The sequence below is a fragment of the Daktulosphaira vitifoliae genome, unplaced genomic scaffold (genome assembly GCF_025091365.1).
Source record: "Daktulosphaira vitifoliae isolate Bord-2020 unplaced genomic scaffold, ASM2509136v1 Scaffold_1, whole genome shotgun sequence".
Taxonomy (NCBI): domain Eukaryota; kingdom Metazoa; phylum Arthropoda; class Insecta; order Hemiptera; family Phylloxeridae; genus Daktulosphaira; species Daktulosphaira vitifoliae.
In genome coordinates this window covers 19233182-19250687 of record NW_026099572.1, presented here as the reverse complement: position 1 = coordinate 19250687, position 17506 = coordinate 19233182, and the positions used below count along the sequence as shown (strand labels likewise).

Sequence of the window (17506 nt, the reverse complement as noted above, 5' to 3'; positions counted from 1 at the left end):
TGGTTGGGTAAATATTTTACGTTACTCTTCTTTTAATTCTTGCCAGACTTTTAATCTATAATTTCAATATAATAAATTATATTATTTTAACTTGGGTAAAAAAATAAATTATTTTAAATAATTCATAAAATATTTATTTCAACTTAAGCTTTTAAAAAAAATATCGACGAATATTTAATTTTTAATTCAATAACATCAATTATTCAGTTTCAACCAAAATTATGTTACTGGACTAATTTCAATTCAATCTGTATTAATTTTATTCAGTAAAACTAACTATTTTAGCGATAATAAGTTTTTAACAAATACAAAGTAAGAAAAATATGTATAAATAGTAATAAAAATGTATTATTTGAGCAAGAATTTTCGATATTTTATGTTAAAATTTCACTACTAGGTGGGGTAATTCTGTACACTTTTTTTTTTTTAATTATATCGTTTTAAAATTATTTGTATAATTATCCTTGCACAAATGTACTGGGGAAAATATGAAATCGCATTTAAATAAATTATAATAATAATTAAAATGTTAAAATATAGAGAATAGCAAGTGTAGTTATTAGTAGATTTGAAATCAATCGCACGAAAAAATCAGTATTTAATCATGTACCAAACTATATCAAGTTTTTACAATCCAATAATAAAAGATTACTCTATTTTAACAGACTACAAGCATATAAATTTAAACAGTTGTAAGATGACTGATAACGCTTTGATGAAATTTATTCTAGTAAATAATCGTTAATGTTATCATGTCCAAATTTGTAGCGGACACACTTATCTCATTTCACCTTATACTAATAATATATTGTATGGAAATTTTTGGATCATTTCTTACAACCCCAGGTTTAATAGACGCAGACGTTCTATATAATTTTCAAAAATTCAAGTTTGCATTTAGTTTAAATATTAGGTCTGCTTAAATTTTCATTAATGACCATTATTGGGCTTTTGTTTAGAAATAATCGCTAAATTAGTAAAAAAAAGGAGAGAAACAGGAGTGCTAATTTAAAATTTAGGTTATTTAGAAACCCCTAATATCCCCAAATGTGTTGATAATTGTTCCTTTAACTTTATTATATACGATTTCACCTTAATATTTTCACTCCCTCCTTTAGGTAATTTATGAACACCACTGTTGTTTCGAGCTTAGTGGCTATTACTTCATATTTGTTCGCGTAGAAGTAGCTCAACAACTCACTTAGCTGTTTGTCGTAGGCCTTATAAGACCGTCTAATTATGCGCGAATTATTGATTGACTATCTTTTATCATTAACGTATGTTTGTTTCGCTGTACTGTTAACTTTTATTATATGCTATTTAATTTCTATTACAATTAATCAAGTAAGAATTCATTTAAAATTTTAAAATATGAATTATGAATATGTAACTATTATTTTCAATATAGCTTACTAATACACAAATACAAATATAATATAAATAGTTCTTTATTTTTATATTTTATTCACTCATGATTAATTAATAATATCTAATTAAAAATATTTTAATTAGTCATTTGAGAGGTAAATATTCTCTGAATTACTTTTGAACTTCAAAGGATATCTTCAAACTTATTATTAAGTTCAACTTTCTTTATTGAAAGTTGACTATCACATATAACTTAGAAGTCCAAAAACTAGGTAATTGTTATAATAGTGAAATAAATGTATTAATTATTTATTTATTTCAATTTAGGTATCTATAAAAATTGAGAAAAATTAAGCCATTATTGAACAATTATAAATCTAAAACTAGGAAAAATAACATTTACTTTATCATTTTTTTGTAAGAATTTAAATAATATATTTATAAAAATAAATAAATATTTTTACATTAATCAGTGAATTATAATATTACACTTTCAAAGCAAAATTTTATAACATGATATGTTTAACGCGGCCCAAAATTGTCTGTATTTATCATGTAGTATTGCTGACATTCCTCTTGTTATAATATTAGTCATTCATTAATTACCTACAGTGTTGAACTAGAATACTGGGAAATAATATAATTTATCAATTGTAAAATATTTTTTATACTTATCCCTTATAAGGTATAAGGGTGTCAACTGTATTTGTTTAAATGGAAACATACATAATTAGCTAGCTTATTTATAGATAATGATCTAATTAAGAAAATTAATGTGCGATATCAACTTCTAGACTAGTATTTCAAAAGTTATTTATAATTTAAAGTAATATCTAAAGGTAAGGCGCTTGTGTTGCAACTTTTACAATTACACATTTCTAGATCTCACTCTGCCTCCCGCTAAAGTATACACTAGTATTTAAAACGTTTTTATCACTTTTATACTAGAGCGAAAATAGTAGTGGATGTTTTAATTTATCTCCGGTATTTATAATTTTTGTTTATCAATCATCAGTATTATCATTTTTTTATAAGTGTAGTTTGCAATAGATGTTTCAGACTCAGTAAATGAATCAAATATTTTGGAAAGAGGAGGTGATTAAACAATGTGTTAAAGAGAGCAATCTGATCCAAAATTATGACAAAGTTTTCAAGCCCTCCTATGATGCAATCATTAATTTACATAGTATTACCATTTGACGAGTTCTACACCGACAGTCGCGCCAATTTGTATATAAATGTGCTGCGAGCGCAATAAATTTATAAGATGAGTGGTATAAAGAAAAAACATACTTATCTTATTGAATGTCCATAATTTTTTCAAAAAGATATCTATATAATAAGTAATGAACACAAGGACACGAAAATTTTTTTATCAAGCAATTCATTTAAAATTTAATATGGCGCCATTGCTAATTATGTAGTTTATGATTAAGGAAGTGAACTGAATGGAAAAATATATGATAAAAATTATACGGTAANAAGATAGAGTGGTAAAGGTGCATCAAGGTATGTCATTACAGAACTAGTCATTTCAGGTGAATGTATATTCGGATGAGGTTTGAAAGTGTCAGCTAGATGTTCTTTGAATAACTCTGCCTTTTCCAAGTCAGAGATAGCTAGACTTCCGTTATTTTTTTTAATTGGGAGATTAGTTGTTTTATATCTAAGAGCTTGTTTGGTAGCTCTCCACAGGCTACCATCCTTAGATGTTAGGCTACATAAGTAATTTTTATAGGAGTTAGTTTTGTGTTGAGCAAGCATTTTTTTGAGTTTATTTGCTAACTTATTATATAAGTGTTTATGTGACGGAAGTCTGGTGCGTTGGAACAAAGCTCTAGCTCTACGTTTATCAGAAATTAATTTTCTTATTAGCTCTGGTAAAACAACTGTTTTGTTTTGGCAAGGAGTTTTATCTTGAGAATGCATTAGTTAGATGATAATAATAAGACATTTTATTTTCATTAAAATTTTAAGTTTATTTTTTATACAATTAAACAATGATGCATTTTTACATAAAATTTGCATTCGCATTTTCATAAAAAATAAATTAATTCACATTTATAATTTTTAACATAAAAATTGAATGACAACATGAAATCAATCATTAAAAAATGAATGCATGCATTCCTATCTCTAGAAATATTGGTTTATTGACTAGCCATTTCCTATTTTATAGTATTCCTAATTCATATTTTGGATTAGTTAAATGTATACAAGATTTTATAATTTTATAATTCCATCAAATTTTTTGATAATAGGTGTTAAAAAATGTCAGTTTCAAAAATAGAAATACAGAATGATTGATTTAACGTTGACCACTAAATTCCATATAAAATAACAATAATTTTGAAAATTTGTTCATTCTTTAGTATTATTTATTTCACAATCGGTAAATATTTTTTTGGTCTATCTCTTATAAGTATATCAACCTTATTTATTTAAATGTTAATTATGTATGTTTTTCAAACATATTACATACAAATCTGTTATTTAACGTTAAATCACTCTGTATAGCGTATATTTTTATATACTTATGAAAATTTCATAAGTATTTATTTAATAAGGTCAGGGCTCGAAGTTAAAAGTATGGGGATGTTAATGATAGAATCATTTTGGTCAATTAAATAATTATTTTAAAATTTCGCGACTAAAAGTAAAAACTATAACCATTATGAAGGAAGGAGTGACATACTACATGCACTTTTAAGATGACATTAAGCGAGGCTTAATACATAATAGGTTGACTGTAGGAAATTGGGCATAACACTTTAAAGTTCTTCTTAGAATTTGCAGTATTACTTTTTAAAATTATTTATCCAATTTAGTTTATAAATATATCTATGTTGATACAATAAGTGAGAAAATGTACAATATGAAAACGTTAATTTAATTTAAAATAGAGTATTTCTAATATGATAAATCCTCATCTAAATTATTATGTTTATTCTACAAATACTTAATAACGAATTTTATACATTAGTTATTAATATTTGCAAAAATATTATTTCATTATTACAAATATTTAAATTTAATGAATTATTTGATGTACATGCTCATTATGGTAATGATTAATATTTATCTTGAATATTTTATCTTTAAACGATTTACTATGAGGGTCAGTGTTAAAAAATGTAGTTATAATATAAAGAAAGCCAAAAACTATGAAAAAATTTTAAATTAAGAGATTATTATACAATTTCAATAAGTCAAAAATTAAAAATATGTATTCTATCTCACATTTTTTCTTGTGACATCAGAAAAAATTAAGAACCGCATTGTGTAGCAATTTATTTATTTATTTTTGTTACATCTAAACATAACAGATGCATTAATGTATCAAAATATAAATATAAATGTAATTAGTTATTTTTTGAGCGGGTTATCAAAAATTTTAATGGCTGTATATTTCAGTACTATGCTTTATATGACCACATGGCATGTTATTTTTCATACTTAAATGGTAGATGTTTCTTAATATGATTAAAATAAAAAAATTAATTTTTGAAAAAAATAAATGTGCTTTATGCGGTTTTTAATTTGGAGATTTGCAATGCACACATATACTGTAATTCGATTTTTTATGTGGCCTACCTAACTCAGTCGCTAATGCGTCATGCCTCAGTGTGTAGTTCAGATATTCGATGATGTCGATGGATTATATACGTTTTCACATCCTCTTACATAAGCATTAACATTTAAAAAGGAAACATTTACTATTTTAATTTTAACAAAACATTGTAAAAAATTAAAATGCAATAAGTTATTCATAAATATTTGCTTATAATTTAAATGTATAGATAAGATTAAATTATTAACCACACATAATTTTCTAATGAAACCTATTTAATAAATATTGATTTCATTGANTTAAATTATTAACCACACATAATTTTCTAATGAAACCTATTTAATAAATATTGATTTCAAATATTTATTTCTTAATATACCATAAAAGTGTAGTAAATATACTACTACTTATATTTTAATTTTTATAATGCACAAATAATTCTACTTCGACTAAAATAATTTATTTTGTCATTTTAGCCATTTTCTAACTTATACCTTGGAGATGGGGAATTTAAACAATTTTTAATTAAAAATGTATCAACTGTTAAGGAAACTTATATTCCTTCTATTTGTGGTTTCAATGGATATGTCCAAACAGTTTTGGCTATGTATTTTAGAAATATGACAATACCTAAAATTAATTACAAAAGGTAAAATATTGAAGGGTTTGGCAAATTTATTTTTTACTTTTAAATTCAAATAAAATATTATAAAAGAAAACAATACATTTAATACAGAGACATCCTGACTCTCAAAGATGGCGGACAAGTAGCAGTAGATTGGAAAAATCCAAAAGATGAAAATAATGAACAAAATACAATAGTAACTGCACTTATTTTATGTGGAATAACAGGTAATAGCCAAACCGAATATGTTAGAGAAACTGTAAACGAACTTTGGCGTTTTGGTTACCGTCCGGTTGTATTCAATTATAGAGGTCGAGGAGGTATAAAGCTTAAAGTAAGATATTTTATCAATTTATCATTTATTATTTTAAAAGTTGACAACTATAAATACATATATTTTTAATTTCACAGAGTTTTAATAAATTATAATTGATTTAGTAAGAAAAATCAATATTATGAATTTCCCAACTTGTTAAGTTGTAGTAGTTGACTAGTTACATTACTATATCAACATATATATATTTTATCTAGTTCCATTTTCTGTTACACATTATATACATAAACATTTTTTTATTTTAATATTTCATTATTTTAAGAAAATATTTTATTTTTCTAGACACGTCGTGTATACTCCGCTATCGACACTGAAGATCTCATTGAAGTGCTCGAGCATATTAAATCAAAATGGCCAAACAGTCCAATTATTGGCATTGGATTCTCGATGGGAGGGTAAACAAATTTCATTATTGGTAAACTGTATTTATCAAATAATCATTTGTACTTTCTTTAAAAAAAAATATTTAGAATTTTATTGGGTACGTTTTTAACATCACAAAAACAAACTGAAAATCAATATTTTATAACAGGTATTTTAATATCTGTACCATGGAATATCCTTAAAGCTAATTTGTACATTGAAGATTCATGGTTTATGCGTAAAATGGGAAAACATTTATCGTTTCATCTTCGTAATGTTGTAACTGAGTAAGTTCACAAATAATTAATACTCAAAATAGAAAAGAATATGAACATTTGTTTAAATTTATAAAAATAACTATGTCGTATATACAGAATAATTTTTATTGCAGAAAATTTGATGAAACTTATTTTATGCATTTCATTAATTATTTATTACTATGATTATACAACTATTTGATATTCTACAAATATTTGAATTAAAATAATTGATTATGCTAATAGAAAAATATATAATTAATATTTTTGTGAATAATTTTACAAGAAATCAATTTTAATGACGGTAAATTAATTTTTTAATTAAAATTATTCGTCATAGTTGTAAAATTCTCAATGAATAATTTTTTTTAATTGATTTTAATAAAAATATTTAGAAGTTTTTTAACAATTTTACTCTTGAAAAATGATTGTTTCAATATAAGTTATTAAATTTAAAACTATTTCAGCATAATTAATCAATAACAATATGATAATTATATTAATTATTAATTCGTAATTATTATGAATTAATATTATTTCGTTGAAGATTGAATAAATAAATAAAAACTTGTAAATACGTTTTCATATTTAGAAACAAAGATATCATTTTTGAAGAAAATAATGACTTAGAATTGAGTTATAAGAAAATTAGTCAGGTATCTAATTTTAAAATACACCATTACTAAACATATTAATTTTTAACTTAATTAACATCCTCAAATACATTTTATAAATTAGTATTTATTTTCCTTATAGTGTAGTTCAATAAGACAATTCGATACTGAGTTCACAGTAAAGATTTTTAATTACTCAGATGTTTTTGATTACTATAAAGACGCTTCACTCTACAATAAATTACACTTAATTAAAGTTCCTTGTCTTTGTCTAAGTGCAGCTGATGATCCTTTTTCATATATGCCAGGTTAAATCAAAATATGATAAATAATTGTAAAAATTAAAATATATATTATTTTATTTTACAGATATACCTACCCAAAAAGCAAGTCAACTTAACAATGTAGCTATTTTGGTAACTTCAGGAGGGGGCCACGTTGGATACTTAGATACGTTTTGGCCATTTCGTAACAATAATTTTATGTTGAAATTAATTTTACAATACATTAATTCTATAACTATAAATATTAGTTATAATATGTTTAATAAACAAATTTAGATTCATTATACAAATTGTCAAGAAAACAATTTTCTAGGTAATTGTGTTAAATTTGTTACTATGGTTCATTAATAGCATTACAATTTTATTAGAAACTATATTAAAGCAACAAATCGGATGATTAAAAGCTTTTTCCTAATGACTGTCACTGAAAAAAATGGTTCTTATTATTAGATATATAAAACTATTCCTAATCATTAATTTGATTTTTTTATTAATACCCATTCAGGCGTTCCAAAATCTTTTTTTAATGTATTGCTTTCTTATGTCATTGAATTAATAATTCAAGAATTACCTAGCCATGAGGTATAGTTTAAGTTTGAACAATTTTAATAAATTTGAGTTGAAACCTTAATGAAATTTTTAAGGTTCAAATAAAAATAGAATAATTTAACGAAAATTTAATTTGTATTTGAATTTAAAGAGGGACAGTGTGTCCAGATTCAGCAATGCCTAGAGCACATTGTCAAAGGTCCGAAATCCCATCATGGGCGATTCCGTTTATTGAACAAGAGGTCATCTCAGTAATTGGAGTCGCCATTCCTTTCTCCGGCGACAGACTATTCATCCGTCTCAGAGTATATAATATTAAGTTACAACTTCTTTGGATAGGTTAAAAGCCCTTAATAAACTATAAAAACATTGAATTTTTAATTTTAATATTGAGTTAAAGTATAAAAGACATTATTGAAATATATATTTATATTATCTTATATCACGAAATAAATAATATAATTGATGCGCTTAATTACTTTACTTCTACTAAAACTTGTCGGAATTTTTAAATAATTATTATACAGTTTATAAATTAAATTACTTTATTTTTTTTTTACTATCTTTTAAAGCTCAATTAATCTTTGTTATAAATAATAATTATACCAATGTACGCATGTTTTTCTATCATTAAGTCTTTATTTTACATTTTATTATTATAATAAAGAATAATTTATGTTCATATGTTTTTGAGTTAATGTTTGCTTTTCAATATAACATTCAAAAAGTTCTCTTACGTTAATAATATACACAATTGAATAAAGTCATAATATTATATATCTTCAAATTTACAATACGACAATTATAATTAATTTTAAGGATGAGATGCTTTTATATACAAATTTATAAATCCTATTGTGCATTTAAAGTTACATTAAGCACTAGGTGACCATTAGAATTTGATTCAGAAAGGCATAGCTTATAACTTAGAAGTGACAATAGTGAAATCAAGGGTGTGTTCTCGGAACGATGTTAGGAGTTGAAAAAACCTGTGATAAAGTATGTGTTTTAGATAAAAATTGAAACATTTCTTTTGGAATAATGTTCACTGGAAAATTCTTATAAATTCCTAGTAGGAAATTCAAATATTACAAATGTTTAATAAAATGGAAGGTATCCAAATCAGTGCTCTTCGCCAGGATCAATCATTACACTGTTTAGAAATTATATAGATTTAACATTTTCATATTAGTGTGCTTAGTGTACTAGAACTTAATCATGGCATCGGGATGTCATTTCGGCTGTCTCGATGCATTGTCATCGTTGTGGTATAGTCCAACGAATAGATGTCTACAGTATACAATCCATTATACAGAATTTTAAGTAAGTAAGAAACAGATCTATTGTTATAGACAATTAGAACAATAGAAACCCGTTTGCTTACTTACTGAACATCCTCCTATATATATATATGCGTGTGTGTGTCATGGTGGCTTTTGGGTATTTTCTTAAATAAACGTGCTCTTAGTGAAACTATAATGTCACAATAAAGTATTGGACGCCAAACTATACAAATAACGTGTTATCTATAGGAATGCGATAATCCACTGGACATATGATTGCATACATTAGTTCTTATAACATCTGGTTCTGAATGTATATGTTGTATAAAATACCAATACAGTATAAAGATATTATTTGTGTGATTCATTGTAGGGGGATACTTTATGAACTCTTGATATGAAATTTTAATCTTATCAATTTTCAATAAAGTACTACGGATTTAGTAGAAACTTAATTTGGAATTTTATCAAAATACGTTTTATACTAAGATAAGCTAAAGAGGATGAGCATTCAACTTTTCTGATACGAAAATAATCACTTGTTTAATATACAATTTGGGGTATATGGAAAAAAACTTTTTTATATAGACCCATAAAATGATAATACCTTGACAGCTATATCAAATATATTTTTAAATACTAGACATATATTAGACCGATTTTTTTTAGGGCTGTAAGCAATACTTATGTGTAGAGAGACATCTACATGCATTTCCATTTTTTTAACCTTAATATTTTACATTTATACTATCATGGTAGTTCTGCTAAACATTAAACCTAAAGCCAAGAGGTACAAACAAACGTTTGTATATTTGTGTAATGAAGATATTCAATATTTTTCTAGAATATTTTACAAGTCGCGTCAGACCCAGTCAAAGATACCTTTAAACTGAATATATTAAAAAAATTGCTCAGTTATGTTAACTAAAATTATAATTTGTAATAAAATTTAGTTTAGGTAAAAAAATTATCACTGGTAAATAAATGTACATTTTATTATTAACCATGAAAATATTATATATTTAAAAACAATTTAATTATATATTTATTTATAATAATTAATAGCTAAGTACTTTTTTTAATTACGGAACACTCTAATTACAAATTGATTTATCTATTTATTTTTGGTAATTGTCGAGAACTGATACGTTTAACAAGCTATCTGTTACGTCATAATAATTGAAAATATTTTATTATATTATATAAATTTACTTATTCTAAAATTGGAACAATATTACTTACTTTTTTTTGAACCTCCTGCACCAATGGTTTGATATCCTCCTATGTTATAATAGTTAAATTATTAAAATAGATCAATTTACTGTAGCTACTGAATGCGATATGAGGATGGCTGATGTGAGCGTAGAAGATAATGTGAGAGATCGTGTGCAAGTTTATGATAAGAGTGACCGACTCTGAGTTATTGGTATTAAAGCGAGGCAAAAGAAGAAGAGATTAATTTACTGTAATATAATATAACGCATGCTATATATATATTTACATCAAAATTAAATATATTTTCTCGTTATAAATTGTGATATAAATTTAATAAAATTTTTAATAATACAACATTGAAAATTTATTGGAACCTATAAAAAAGTTCAATAGTTGGAAGAGGCTTAATCAAGTACCTATTTTTGTGTTTTACAATGCACTATGTGCAAAGAAAATCAACAGTGTTTAGTACAATATTTAAATTGTTGATATTTAAAGAGTCTTGTCGGTCTAACAATATTGTTCACTATTCTTTTAACTGCATCGAAATATCTCCTTCTTAATTGTTTAATAATTATATATTTTAAGAAAATTTTCTGTGATCACCTTTTAACCATCCACCTTGGGTTTCTGTATCCTTTACAATTTCTTCTTCGAAATTTGATTGGAAATTTTCGTCTGTGATATTAAAAAAATGTTGTTATAATAAAACTATTGAAAAAATTGTAAAATTAAAAATTAAATTGTCAATCATATCATAATATTATTATGTTACCATAACGTAGTGAAATTCCTAATAAATATTTTTGATTAGGAATTCAAAAGAAAAAAGCTAAAAAACCCCAGAAGAGTGATGACGTGGCATAGTTGGGTCAAGTATAATGATATCTGACAGTGTTTAAAATCACTATCATAAAAGACACTTCGATGCAAATCTGTAAATAGTTTTTATTATAAAAAATTGGTGGATTATTCTAAAAGCTACATGATCCTTATTTATATCCTGATTACAAGTTTTATGATTTATAAGTGTAATATATGAATGTAAGTATTTCGAATGAAAAAAGAATATAAATAGTACTTATCTTTAAAAAAATATAATGATCTGTACATTTCTCAAAAAGTTTTAAATAAAGTTAAATTTTAAACAGATTAAAGCATTATAAAATTAAAATATAAAATAGTATTTTTTAATATTAACTTTGATATCCATTTTCACTATAAAAACAAAATAAACTCCGAAATTTTTATTTTTCATAATAAATTATATTACATAAGCTTTAATTTAAGATATATATATATATGTCAGACTTTCCAAAACACTTTCAAATGTTAATTTTTTGTGAAAAAATTGTCATTTTAAATCTCCCCTGTGGGCAGGTAAAGGGTCAGATTTATAAAAAAAATATACTTAATGATAGGTAAAGACATTTACCTATCAAAATTATATTGATTTGGTCATTTTTAAAAAATGTATGGTAGTTTTAAGTAAAAAAAATTATCGATTTTTAAATTTATAATTTTTGGAAATTTTTTCAATTTTTGAGGATGATGTCTTGAATCGGATATGATTTTTGATCTTTTGACGTATCGTTAAAAGAAATCGGTTCGGTGACAGCTGAACAAAAGTGGTAACTGACACAAAAAAAAATTAATAAAAAAACATCATCATAGTAAAATTAATACCTTCTCAGCTTCGCATCGAAGCTAAAAAATTCAAATTTTCTTTATCATTTGAAACTATAAATAATTGAACTATAATCAATCTTGAAAATTACATAGGAAATACAACCTTTTCTTTTTACAACAAACCACTGGAAATAATAGGGAGGTAGGAGGCTTATTCCCCTAAATTTTCATTTTTCCTTAAATATCCTACAAATACTGTTACCTACAAATTATGCGATTTCGAACATATAAAATATTTTTAAAAATAAGATTATAAAAATTAGAATGTAACTTCACAAATCCGATGGTGGACCGTTTACAACTTTTTTTGTTATGTCTACTTATTTATTTTATCGTATATGAACCTTTTTCTGACACAGCGGTGTCAACAACTCATTATTTTTGCTGCTGACCGCTAGATAAGGCGATAAAAGAGAAAAATATAATTATTATCGAATGGTTTATTGGTATTGATCCCTTCTAAAAAGACTGGCCGTTATTGATTTGAAATTTCCGTTCGATCGGTGTTGGCTCTTCTCCATCCTTTTTATGTCATTGACCGTGCTAGATGGCACACGTTAGTTGTTTTCTTGTATCCATTTTTTCAATGATGGAGTAGAGCCGCCAACGGCGAACGGCCAGGTCTTATCGGTGAAGCATCCAGATCATTAGATGGGTCTCTTTGAAGACCGGGTATCGTTTTCTTTTATATATTATATTTATGTAATGAGCTGTGTTTTATTAATTATTTTATTTTATTATAAATTAACTTAATTTTACTTATGTGTACAAAGCACGTGTTTCCTTTCTCTTCTAGCCAACTCTGTTGTTTTGCATTAATTTCCGATGATGTTTGTTCTAGTAATTGATTTTCTTTAAATATTTCATTTTATTTTTGTTGTCTGCCTTTCTTTGTAGACATGGTTTTTTATACATTCGTATTTTTGTCCATTTTTAACTTAATTTTCCTCTTTTTTAACAATTAAATTAAATTTCCTTATTAATTTTAATTGTAATATTAATTTTATTGCGCGAGTAATAGTACTCGCGTATATTTTTATCCCTGTTCNTTTATTGCGCGAGTAATAGTACTCGCATATATTTTTATCCCTGTTCCTGTGGCGACCCTTAGTACAATAGCTAGTCGTTATGCAAGTGGCAATCCACGTTGTTGTTGCAGGCCGACAAAAAGCCCACTTGCAAGAATTGATTTTTCTAAAATTATTATAAATATACTGTGACTCAGACTTAATTAACAACGCTTATAACTTTTGATACAATAATCAGTTTGTTGAATTTTTTTGTTAATAACTATAAACGTATTTTAATTATTTAAATTAGAAACTCTAAAAATTTAAGGGCTAATGAAATTTTTTATGGGGGCTAAGTTCCCTACTAGCCTATTTTTGAGTTAAATATTTTTTATTTTAAAATTAATGTTGTAAATAATATTAGCCTCAAGTGATTAATTCTTAATAGTTAACAAAATATGCTCACCTTTTACGACAACATAATCTTGACTAACTAAATACAAAAATTATTTTTAATTTAAATAATTTTGTATCGCTAAGATATATCTGAATAATTCAGATATATCGATTTTTAAATTATTTAAAATTTATAATCGATTTTTAAATTATTTAAAAATTTAGTATAATATATTCAATTAAACTGAAAAAATTAAATATATAAATATATTTTATATATGTCTTACTGTTAGTGACTGGATTACCTAAAGAAATATATATGTTATTGTTTAATAAGTATCAACTATATTTAATCATTTAATTATTTCTAAACGTGTAGCTATCAATTAATTAACAATTTTTCAAATTGAACATAATAGGATTAAACTTAAACCTATTTTAGAGTATAATTACTTTAACAATACCAAAAGTAAAACTGAAAAGAATCTTAATTATTGTTTAATGGAATTCGTTAATTTCTTTTTGGCCTAATTTAAAAACATTTATAAAATGGGAAATACACCTGACGGCGTTATAATAACTCAGTTATCAGATAACTTTGAGTAAATTTTGATAAAAAAAAAATTCAGAACTATATATGTATATTTAAGATTAATAAAATCTAGATTAGATGTAATATGTGTCTTATTTTAAATACTCTTTGTTGCGGCGAGTTATGTGTAGCCGCGTTTAACTTCCAAATCAATGAAAGAAACCTGTTTTACACATATAAGTGGGGAAGTCGTTCGCTGACTGATCGTCAGCTTATCTAATTAGTCGTAACCGGTATATGTTCTAGTTGATTAGACACATCGGCGCCGCCACGAGTTGTCCCGCGACCTTTGCGGTATCGTGACGCGTATGTGAATACGATAGATTTACCGTGCGTGTGATCGATTATAAAATTGAGTTCGTGTTGTTTCCGTCAAACAGTTGAAGGTGGTTGAATATACTAGTTATAGTCTGATCACTGAAGTTATGCCCCGATCAGATTATCAAATTCAACGATACTTATAAATCTTATACCTGTACTCATTTTGTTTTATTGTAATATTTAGTTATCTAGTAGTAATGTAAATGGGGACGCCCAAACATAACTTAATTATTGATTATATATTAATATTGTTGTTATAGACAAATCCTCTTTTTTTTTGGTTCTATAACTTTTCTTTTAAAGGATTTTCTTTTATTCATTCCTTAAGTCAGTCAGGCCAACTGAGATTTTAGGAGCCTGTAGACAATCACTCTTCCTTAATTCATTGAATTTAATTAGAAAACCTTGTTTCAGATAAACTAAAATAAAATATACTTACTAGAAACGAAAACATAGTCATCTTCATCTAAAAATATATAATAAAAATACTATTGTAAAGTTAATCAAATTAATTTTTTATATATATATAACAGATCATTAAAATCAGGGTCATCATTTGATGGGGGGGGAGCAACTTGAACATTTCCTTAGTCTAATTTTTTAGTACATATCGGAGCTGCTCAACCTATACTAATACTAGGCTGAGTCATACCGGATCATTTAAATTAATACAATCTGTGAAACATAGTAAAAATCCAAGTTTTATTTGATAAAAAAAATTTTAATTAGTAACTTTTGATAAATTACACAATTTTGGGATTACTGTTTTAACAATAATCATATATAGTGTACATTTTATATATTTTTTTTGTAGATTTGTAAATGAAATTGAGAATTACTTCAATGATTTTAAGAGCAACATTTTTTTAACAATTAACATTTTCCTATCTTACAGTCCTACTATTTTAATTTTAATAATACTGTTAAAAAAGGTTTCAGAAAATTACTAATATTTTTTAAAAATATATTATATTTAGTAGATGAATTTTTAAGCGCTAAAGTCTTTGTACCAAGTAATTCTAAAGAAAACAATGATAAAGATATTGTTTATAATATTTATTTCAAAAGATCTACTTCGATTTCAGGATTCTTACTCTGAAATTTTAAATAGTAATATGACTTCTAATGAATTTACCTGTTTTCACTGCTTCATACCAGAGATTATTTTTTTCACTCAAACTAATAAATTAAACCAGTACGTATTACGAGTACGCGCTATGAAGTGAAACTTCTTTCAGTCATTTAACTAATACAATATTAAGTTTTTATCATCTCATACTATATTTTAACACCCCACTTGCCCGAATTTTTTATGCACTGTAACGCGACAAAATGTTAATTTTATATCTATTATTACTTCATATGGTATTGATAAATTTACTGTTTTGCTTTGCTAATAGGCATGCGTACGTTATATCCGGCCGTGTAATCAGAAAACTGTACTGTTACTGTCAAGGTGAACGCTATACACACAATATTCTTTATCAATTTAATAATCGTTCCTTATATGACACATACACTGGCCACCACTGTCAATACCTGTATAATTTTAATATTGTTCTATATTTTTATCTTCTTTATATTCTGTAAATTGTTAAGCCAATACCCTGTCCCAAACGTGATCGTCGTCATCGGTGTGTCTCGCCCGGAATATACGCTATCTTCCCTTTGAACCACTGTTGTGGTATTTTGCTGTGTGCGTACAGCTAACATTATTTTTTTTCATGTGTAACATTTTTTTATTACATAAATTAACTTCAACAAATCGTCGGCCATTTCCAGGGCCGAGATTCCCATCTTAGGACGAGTCCCATCCGGGACTGGGTATCGTATTGTTTTTTTATTTAATATAATGTTTTGAGTCTTATTCTGTTTTAAATTTATTTTTTTATGAAATGTATATATATTTTGAGCTAGTATTGATATTTATAAGATTATTGGTCAGTGGTGTATCATGTATACTTAATACATATACAGAGTGATCAAAATCTGGTAAGACGCTCATTTTCTCAGAAAATATTGAGAATTTTTAAATTTTATTATAGAGAAAAAATATCAAATTCAAAAAACTCTGTAATAATATGTAGTACAATCATTATTTTTTTCGTCCCTTCAAGGATAAAATCCCTTATTTATAATTTTCTTAAATGGAAACCCTTATTTTAACTTTAGAATATGAAAAAAAAAATTACAAACAATTTTGTTCTTATAATTTTTTTTAACGGCTTGTTAAAGTTAAGTGATTTTAGGCCAAATTTCTATTGTCATTTTACTGTGTTAAATACAGAAGTCATTATTTTTTTTTTGCTATTGCATAAACCAAATTTTATTGATCAAGTTATGACAGGTAAATTAGGTATAAAAATTTACTACGCACTAAATGAATGATAACAATAATAGATTCAAACCGGGTTTTCGGTGTATTATTAATAGCTAAGTCTATGGTTTTGTAAGACTAAAGGATCTTTTTTCTAAAGGATAAATTTTTACACTTTTTATTGAAAAAATTAATATTTTTATCTTTGGTAGCCTTATTTTTAGGTACATAAAGTAATAAAAGAAAAATTTAATTACCTGCTGCTGCTAAGAATAAAAATATAGTCACTAGTGTCATTATCAAGATGTTAATTTTATTTGAATTCATGTTCAAAATTTCCAGTATTTTAAAACAAAACGGGAACACTTAAAGAATAATGTTTTTTACATTAATATATATAGCATATGAAAACTACGATGTATTTAATTCTTAATTAAAATTTAATTTCATCAGTCTTAAATTGGATTATTTATTATTGTTGTTTAAATAATCATATTGTCTAGTTGTTTTAAGGGAATAAATTTAAAAATTGATATTGTATTATACAGAGTGATTCAACTCGAATTGTTCTATGGTAATAATCATATAAAATAATATTAAAGATACTGTAGGTATAGTAAAAGAAATATTAATAAGTAATGAAAAAACTTAATATTTAATAGTAAGAAAGGATATTTTACTTTTTGTTACAATATTTAAGCCGAGTAGATGATTCTTT

The 17506-nt window shown here is 25.2% G+C and overlaps 1 protein-coding gene across 3 annotated transcripts; it reads left to right on the top strand.

Annotated features, from left to right (window-relative positions):
- Nucleotides 1-978: 978 nt before the first annotated feature.
- On the top strand, nt 979-8572 carry LOC126895563 (protein ABHD1-like). Of its 3 annotated transcripts, XM_050667558.1 has the most exons (9): nt 1213-1344; nt 2419-2845; nt 5416-5588; nt 5676-5898; nt 6181-6293; nt 6369-6548; nt 7111-7174; nt 7275-7440; nt 7502-8572. In XM_050667558.1, the coding sequence occupies exons 3-9, from the start codon at nt 5545-5547 to the stop codon at nt 7690-7692; spliced, it is 981 nt and encodes a 326-aa protein (XP_050523515.1). In that variant the 5' UTR covers nt 1213-1344; nt 2419-2845; nt 5416-5544; the 3' UTR covers nt 7693-8572. The 3 variants fall into 3 exon arrangements, with proteins under 3 accessions (XP_050523514.1, XP_050523516.1, XP_050523515.1); XM_050667557.1 differs by lacking the exon at nt 2419-2845 and having other exon boundaries at nt 979-1344; nt 7502-8571; XM_050667559.1 differs by lacking the exon at nt 2419-2845 and having other exon boundaries at nt 1192-1277.
- The last annotated feature ends 8934 nt before the right edge of the window (nt 8573-17506 follow it).

What these genes read in the sequence shown, in the direction of transcription:
- LOC126895563 (XM_050667557.1), top strand. Translation starts at nt 1,240, where the DNA reads ATGCGCGAATTATTGATTGACTATCTTTTATCATTAACGTATGTTTGT. An exon ending in TTTCTATTACAATTAATCAA is followed by an intron (nt 1,345 to 5,415) that starts GTAAGAATTCAT and finishes TTGTCATTTTAG; the next exon opens with CCATTTTCTAACTTATACCT. An exon ending in CCTAAAATTAATTACAAAAG is followed by an intron (nt 5,589 to 5,675) that starts GTAAAATATTGA and finishes CATTTAATACAG; the next exon opens with AGACATCCTGACTCTCAAAG.